Source organism: Hordeum vulgare, chromosome 3H (assembly GCF_904849725.1).
Source record: "Hordeum vulgare subsp. vulgare chromosome 3H, MorexV3_pseudomolecules_assembly, whole genome shotgun sequence".
In the NCBI taxonomy this organism is placed as follows: domain Eukaryota; kingdom Viridiplantae; phylum Streptophyta; class Magnoliopsida; order Poales; family Poaceae; genus Hordeum; species Hordeum vulgare.
The window spans coordinates 611620986-611629461 of record NC_058520.1 but is presented as its reverse complement, the minus strand read 5'-3'; the positions used below and the strand labels follow the sequence as shown (position 1 = coordinate 611629461).

The 8476-nt window shown below is 43.5% G+C and overlaps 1 protein-coding gene across 1 annotated transcript; it reads left to right on the top strand.

The window, feature by feature from the left end:
* The first annotated feature begins 1001 nt into the window (after positions 1-1001).
* LOC123445650 (2-methyl-6-phytyl-1,4-hydroquinone methyltransferase 2, chloroplastic-like) lies at positions 1002-2529 on the top strand. Its single transcript, XM_045122664.1, has 3 exons — positions 1002-1501; positions 1608-1914; positions 2044-2529. Exons 1-3 carry the CDS (start codon positions 1005-1007, stop codon positions 2197-2199), a joined length of 960 nt encoding a protein of 319 aa, XP_044978599.1. The 5' UTR covers positions 1002-1004; the 3' UTR covers positions 2200-2529.
* Positions 2530-8476: the final 5947 nt, after the last annotated feature.

Genomic DNA, 8476 nt, shown 5'->3' with positions numbered 1-8476 from the left:
GTGCCTCTGTTTTTAGTCTTATTTTTTATTTTCATTTTCTGTTCCACTTTTTCAAATTTAAATAATATAGACTTTTGAAAAATGTTTGCAACTTATAAAACTGAGAATTTTGAAGAAAACATAAAATGTTTGTGAATTCAAAAAATGCTCGGGATATTTGTAAAAGTATTCCCATATTCAAAAAAATGTTCATAATTTTGAGAACAATGTTGGTGAAAGCAATAAAAGTCCATGATTTTGAGAAAAAAAGTTTGTGTATTATTTTTTGGGTGCAATTGAAAAAAATGTTTGCTAATTCAAAAAATGTTCATGCATTTCAAGAAATGTCCTAAAATTTGAAGGACGTAATATGGTCAGCATCCTTGAAGATTATAGTTATTTTTCTCCCGTTGCAATACACGGGCCCTTTTGCTAGTAAAACATAAACTAAAGTGTTCTCTACAAAACAAAAAAAATACTCCCTCCATTCCTAAATAAATATAAGAACTTTTAGAGATTTTACTATGTACTACATTGATAACGAAACGAGTGAATTTACATTCAAAAATATATGTAAATTCAAAAATATATCTATATACATCCGTATATAGTCTATAGTAAAATCTCTAAAATTTCTTATATTTAAAAAGGGAGGGAGTATAATACATGCCTCATCCAACGCCCCACCACTTCCAGGCAGACATGTGCTCCGCATTCATGCAGACATGCAATGTGAGCACTACATACGGCTGGATACGGATGAGGTGATCATATCAACACGCATAGATAATTTATGTGATTGTATTGACGTGTTTTACATCTTTTAAAACTAAACTAAACTAAACATCAGATACAAGTTCCATGACTATCACTGACATTATTACGTTTAAAAAAATATACGGTTGGTGATGCCATTATATCCCAACGGCCAACTAGAACTCACCAACTAAAAGCCTGCTCTATATCTTTCGTTTTTTTTCTTTTGAGATCCAACGGGCTCTATATATATCTACCACCTGCTCCTCATGGCACATCCACTCACAACCCATACGCCACAGGCCCACAGCAGCGTACCATTCTCGTGTTCATCCATGTCAGACTCGTCGGCGACGACAATGCGGAGGTCGTCCTCATCGAAGGCGGCACGGCGTGTCTGGGCACCGCGCTTCATCCAACACAAGAAGGAGGCCTTGTGGTTCTACCGCTACCTGTCCATCATCTACGACCACGTCACCAACTTGGCCCCCTGGACCAAGGAGATGCGCGATGACGCGCTCAAGACCGCCGACCTCCACAGCAGCAAGCTCAAGGTTGTCGACGTCGGCGGTGGCACCGGGTTTACCACGCTCGGCATCGTCAAGCATGTGGATCCCGAGAACGTCACGCTGCTCGACCTGTCCCCGCATCAGCTCGACAAGGCAAGGCAGAAGGAGGCGCTCAACGGGGTGAATATCATGGAGGGCGACGCCGAGGACCTCCCATTCCCTACCGACACCTTCGACCGATACGTCTCCGCCGGCAGGTAATCTACCGTTGCTCTACTGCTTATACCCATGAATGATGTTGAATTTGTTTTGGTGGAGCATCGATCTCTATGGATCCTGACCATGTTTGAGCTTGGGGTGAAGCATTGAGTACTGGCCAGATCCCCAGCGAGGGATCAAGGAAGCCTACAGGGTATTGAAGCTGGGTGGAAAAGCATGTTTGATCGGCCCGGTGCACCCAACCTTTTGGCTGTCTCGCTTTATCGCCGACATGTGGATGTTGTTTCCCACTGAAGAGGAGTACATCCAATGGTTCACAGAGGCAGGGTTCAAGGATGTTCAACTAAAGAGGATTGGACCCAAATGGTACCGTGGCGTCCGTAGGCATGGCTTGATTATGGGATGCTCCGTCACAGGTGTCAAGACACAAACTGGGGACTCGCCTTTGCAGGTTAGCAACATCTGTCTTTTATACTTTTTTGCATTTCGGATGCTTACATAAAATCATAAAATGGACAATATTTTTGCATGCATGGTCGATATATTAATGTTTTTCATCTCCTTTTTTTCTTTTCCACAGCTAGGTCCGAAGGCTGAGGATGTCAGCAAGCCTGTGAATCATGCCACGTTTTTATTCGGCTTCTTCATTGGAACAATATGTGCAGTGTACTATCATCTGGTGCCTATTTTTATGTGGATAAAGGACCAGATTGTGCCCGCAGGCATGCCAATCTAACGGGCGGGAATTATGTGTACTCTGTCTAAATAATTCAAAGATTGTGTAAACAAAGAGCAAGAAAGTCCTGCAGCACGCAAGTATAAGATATAACCTACTCTTGGCATGATAAAATGTCAGGATAGAAGAACTCCTATAGTGCGTGAATTGTCAAATAAAAGTACGTGAGCAATGATGTATATGACCATAGTCGGTAATAATAAGTACGTACTCCTATAGAAGGAGCTGCACATCCCCGTTGTAAAAGTAAAACTAGATAATACCCCGCGCATTTGCGGCGGGATTTATAGCAATAAATTTGTTGTCAATAAAAATTTAAATATGTGAAAATTCTCTTAGGAGGATAGAAGCACAATATGTATCACAATTTGTATATGGAGCGGCATGGAACGTTTTGTCCATGAGGCGAGCCAAAAAGTGCACTATCAAAACCAGCTTGTCATGACAGTTGAAAAAAAGAAGTGCAACTTGGAATGAAGGTCAGACTCACTCAATTGGTCTCTCTGATTCCTCTCTCTGCCATGTAAAATGCTTTGCAATAGGGCTGGAACTAGCTGTACTTTGCACCGTTGTTTCTGCATCAACAATGATCCGACGAAGATCATCATCAACGGGCACATCTGGTGTCTCTTGATCTTCAGCTTTCCCCGTTGCAGTATCACCATATTCAGGGAACATAGGATCCGGATAGCTGTCATCATCCTCTTCTTCTTCATTGTCTTCCATCATAACCCCTCTTTCTCCGTGCTTGGTCCAAACATTATAGTGTGGCATTAAACCCTTCTCAAGCAGATGCAAGTGAAGAATTTTCGAGAAAGAGTAATCCTTCGTATTTCAACAGAAAGCTACAGCTTGTCATGAGAGTTGAAAAAAGGAAAGTGCAACTCGGAATGAAGGTCAGACTCACTGAATTGATTGTTTTAGAATGAGGTTAGACTCATTTGTTTTACATCTCAAGAGTGGGCCACATCTGTCTGGCACCTATTTTGGTCAGAATGGCAGAAACCGAGTGCATAGAATCGCATAAAATTATCTAAATATATATTGTTTGTTGTAATAATATATGCATATATACAAACCTGATCTGCATTGCCCGTTAAAATAAAGTGATATGTGTAAACAATAAAATGTGAGCTCATCCTAAAAGAAAATCAGGGAGAAACGTATAGGATATCATAGAACAAAAAGACTAAGATTTGTTTACCAAAGTAAAGAGCAAAGAACTAGGTAACGACTATTTTTTCAGTAGTGTGGAATCCGATGTGGCTGAACTCCGCGTGCACTGGGAGTTAGATAACCTGAAGATATCAACAGAATCGAAGTAAACAAATCTGTTGACTCAACTATCACGTCATTAGCCAGAAAATTTCCTGTTTCTGGTTGAACAACCAGCACATGATGTACTGGACACAGTCTAGTAGTACAATGTTGTAAGAAACAAGAGTTCAGTAACCTGAATATGACTGCACGGATCTAATTGGACGAAATATATTAGAGACATTTACCACCAGCCAATCAACTAATCTGCAGGAAGGAAGAAGGAGACGAATAATGGGCAGGGCGGGGAGGGACGCCGGAGAATCGGTGAACGGGTGGGGGTACCGGTCGAGATGTTCAAAGATGCAGACATGTCCCTCCGGATTGGGCGGTGATGGTTGGGGCCGAATGGGGGGGCTCCGCCGTAGGGCACCTCAACCCACCGGTGTGGTTCAGTCATTGTCAGCACATGAATCGCAGAGCTCTGGATTATTTTCCTCATTTTTGTGGTTCAGTCAATAACACAGAGCATTCTCAAGCCATTAGATATCCATCACGCACTTGAAAATAGAGTAATCTCTTAAGAGCTCATATTCTTGCTAGTGAAAAAAATTAGAATAGGAGACGAAACAAAAGGTGCTTCATAAATCTAATCAGACGGTAAAATAATCATCATTGGAGGAAAATACCAGCTGCCAAATAATAATAAACCCCTATTTTATTACCGCATCTTTGGAAACATAATAATATTATGATAGTTCACCAGAGTATATTCCACCTTTTAACCCCTCAATGTACCATTGTGACAACCTTACCGCGTTTAAGGAAAATAATTCTGGGAAGGGGATTTTTTTTGCGGGTTTGTAACCATGTGAGGAAACAGTTCCACCGCGCACAACCGACAGCGAAGATAACTCAAAATATATGTATGGGACATCACCATCTCTCCTCCTTCTGGTTGATAGCTTCACATGGTGATAGTGTCACACATATGTCGACAGCTCAACTAGCCTCTGCAGATGCCACCATGCCATTTATAAATGATGCCACGAGAAAATTTGTAAGTATTGATGTAGCATCAAAGTTTACACTGAAATTCAAGTGCGTGCTGGAGGAGTGAAGGATTTACATGAGAAGGTCGTCCTCTGATTTTGGGTTTTGTAGTACTCCTTCTGTCTTAGTTTACAAGTCCGACACATATACCTAGGTCGTCAATTTGATCAAGTTAATGAGAGGAATATATTATAAAAAATATATCATTAGAAACTTTAGATGTTATATTTTTTAATGATATAATTTTTATGTTAAACAAAATATTTTATATAAGTCAAATTGATGACCTAGGTACACGTGCATGCCTTCTAAACTTTGACGGAGGGAGTGCTTATTGACACTCATATCTATTTATTTATTTTTGCAGAGGATATTACCATTCATATCTAGCTACTCCATTAAATGATACTCACTGGTACATCCCTGTGCAACGGGTGTTTGCTGTTACATGGAAATATTGAGACATGATTGGTTTAATTAGGTATCTTGCTAACTGGAGCAATCAATCCAGCTTATTGGGACATGATTGGTTTAATTAGGTATCGCGCTAACTCGAGCAATCAATCCAGCTCTAGCAGTAGCGGTAGTATATCTGCAACGGGTAAAAAAAGGTATATCTGGAAGGAAGTTATGTCTTTATTTAGTCACATTTGGGTACACCCACCCCAACCCCCCCCCCCCCCCTTCACAAAATGTATATCTGTAAATAAATTTCCTCAAAAGTGCAAATAATGCTTAAAATCATGAATAATTTTCGAAATAAAAAATGAAACTTGATTTTTCTTTTGAAAGTGAACAACAAATTGTAAAATGTGTACACAGTTTTGAACTTCTAAACAATTATTGATTTTTTTATATACAATGAAAGTTTTTTTAATGTGCATTGAATTTTATTTAATATATGTTGAAAAATATTTATATACACAATGAGTATTTTTGTGGTACACGTACGATGAACAATATATATATATATATATATACAGATTGAATTTGTTTTCATATACTCTAACCAATATGCACATTGAACACTTTTCTGATATACGCTACAATAAACATTTTGAAATACATATGAAGACTTTTAAAGATACATTGAATATTTTCGTAATATACAGTGAACATTTTCTAAATATATGATGAACATTTTGTTAATACACAGGTAAACTCTTTGTATAAATAAAAGGAAGAAGAAAAAATAAAACAATTAATAAAAAGTTCTGAAAATCATGGAGAAGGAATAAGTGCGAGGATGGGGTAGGGTTTTGCCCCGTAGACAGTTTTTACCTACCTGTTCTGTAGTTCCTTCTTTCATTTTTGTAATGGCACACGATTATGGGTGTGTATGAACTAAATAAAAAGGTGATGCTCGGTACTTCATACTCCCTCCGTTTCTAAATATAAGTCTTTCTAGAGGTTTCACTAATGAACTACATACGGATGTATATAGACATATTTTAGAGTATAGATTCATTCATTTTGCTTCGTATGTAGACACCTAGTGAAATATCTTAAAAGACTTATATTTAGGTACGGAGGGAGTACTATTTAATTATTGAAACGGTCCATTTTGAGAATTATTATTTTGAATGGAGATGTTGCTTTCATCATTGCTCTAGTTCTATTACTATTGTTCTTTCATTAACGTTTGTTAATTACAGCGCCTCACGAATATTATAAAGGAATACGCCGGCGTTAGCTTTTATATATAAACTAGCAAAAGGGCCCGTGCGTTGTAACGGGATAAAGAAATGCATGATAATTTTTTAAATCAGCAAACATTTTATAAATGAAAAACTATTTTATAAGTCACAAATCATTTTTTTTTAAACTTTTATAATATTTTTCCATTCATGATCATTTTTAGAATTGACAAAATTTTGCACAATTTCATTATAAAAAGTACTTCATGAACTTTTAACCCGCACCTGGAGAAAAAGTACTTCATGAACTTTTAACCCGCACCTGGACCGCACCGCACGAGGGAAAACGCCACGGCCGCAAAAGCTCGCAGAGCAGAGCCCTCCTCGTCGTCACCCGTCACTGCCTTTCCCCTCTCCTCCGCTCACGCGCGCGCTCCCCCACCACTCTGACTCCGCCACCCGCGGCCACCGCCGCACCGCTCTCCTCCTCCACCCTACCGTTGCCTCGCCACAACGCCACCCCGATCGCGCGCACGTGTCCCCGCCTCATCTCCCACCTCACCTACTCTCCCCCGGTCGACCTCCGCTCAGCTCACCTCACCTCACTCGCCCTCCGCACTCCATCCCATGTAAATGTATCCCAATCCCCACGCCACCTCCAATGCCGCCCGCAATGGCCACGCGCACCACGCTCACCCCTCCTCCGCCGCTCCTCCTGATCACCACCCTCCTCCTCCTCCTCGCTGACGCCGCCGCGGTGCGGTTCGACTACGCGACGCTCACCCTCTCCACACTCGAGCTGCTCGGCGACGCGCACCTCAACAACAACACCATCCGGCTCACGCGGGACCTGCCGGTGCCCACCTCGGCGTCGGGTCGCGCACTCTACGCGGCCCCCGTGCGCCTCCTCGCGGGCTTCTCCACCAGCTTCGCCTTCACCGTCACCATGCTCAACCGGGGCTCCGTCGGCGGCGGGCTGGCCTTCGTCGTCGCCCTCGATGCCGCCTCCGTCGGCGACGCCCGGGCGTTCATCGGGCTCGACCCCGCCGTCGACGTCGCCGTCGAGTTCGACACGCTCATGGACCTCCAGTTCGGGGACGTCAACGGGAACCACGTCAGCGTCGATCTCGGCAGCATGGTCTCCGCCGCTGCCGCCGATCTGGGCTTGGCCGGGGTCGAGCTTACCAGCGGGCGGACCGTGTACGCCTGGATCGAGTACTCGCCGGGGAAGGCCATGGATGTCTTCGTGTCCTACTCGGCCAAGCGGCCCGCGGCGCCGGTTTTGTCCACGCCCGTCAATCTGGCGGGCTATTTCAAGGAGCAGGCTTTCGTCGGGTTCTCCGCGTCCACGCAGGGGAGCACAGAGATCCACGCCATCGAGTGGTGGAGCTTCTCGACCCCGGCGCCGCCTTCCCCGGCGCCGTCCAAGCCGCCGCCAGTAGCGCCCGTTTCGGCTGCTCCCCCTCCGGCGAGCCCCCTCAACCCGAAGCTTCCATCCGCTCCGCAGCTCCCGGGCATCACACCGCCGGCGACACCAGCGACGGTTTCGGCACCGCCGACCAGCTCAGTTACTGCCGCGAGCGCCCCGGCCAATTCGGTTGTTCGGAAGAATGCCAAGACGCCGCACCCGGCTGCACATGGGGCCGTGGCGGAGGAGGCGCCGGGCGGGGGCGCAGATCCACCCCATCCCTGGACCGGTGGAGGACAGGGGCTGTTTTAAAAAACAAAAGGTTTTTTTCCACTTAAGAAAGGACTGCGGGTTGATTAACTGAAAACGGAGGGACTTTTTCGTAAAAATGTCACGACGGACGACCAGAAACCCTATTTGCTTTATTATTAGGGAGAGATATATGTCTATCAATTTTTCTGTACACTGAACAAAACAAAATTAGTAGCTGAATGCTCTGTAACACTACTCCAGTGTGATGTGGAGTAGCCTGCTCTGTCATTTGTGATGAAAACTGTTCATATTATGTTGTGCTTCTGCACCGGTTACAAGAATAACTACTATGCCTTACAAATGGACGACTGCATCTCTCTTTCTTTTTTTGAAAGGAACACTACTATGCATGCATTCCATTACAAATTTACAACCAGTGGAGAAATTCATCCATTGTGAGCTCCCATGGGCTAAGTGATTTGCACCGCTTCAAGTAGTGCCAGGGCTTCACAATGCTTGCCTCTCCTCATTTCTGATAGTTGCAATGATCTCCAGATATGCTTCACCTTCCTGAATTTCCAAAGATTACATTATAGTGAAACAAAGAGGCCACCTTGTTCTTCGTCTTCGCCCAACCTGAAACAAAGAGGCCATACTGTATCATAACATT

What these genes read in the sequence shown, in the direction of transcription:
- LOC123445650 (XM_045122664.1), top strand. Translation starts at nt 1,005, where the DNA reads ATGGCACATCCACTCACAACCCATACGCCACAGGCCCACAGCAGCGTA. An exon ending in CGATACGTCTCCGCCGGCAG is followed by an intron (nt 1,502 to 1,607) that starts GTAATCTACCGT and finishes CTTGGGGTGAAG; the next exon opens with CATTGAGTACTGGCCAGATC. An exon ending in CTGGGGACTCGCCTTTGCAG is followed by an intron (nt 1,915 to 2,043) that starts GTTAGCAACATC and finishes TCTTTTCCACAG; the next exon opens with CTAGGTCCGAAGGCTGAGGA.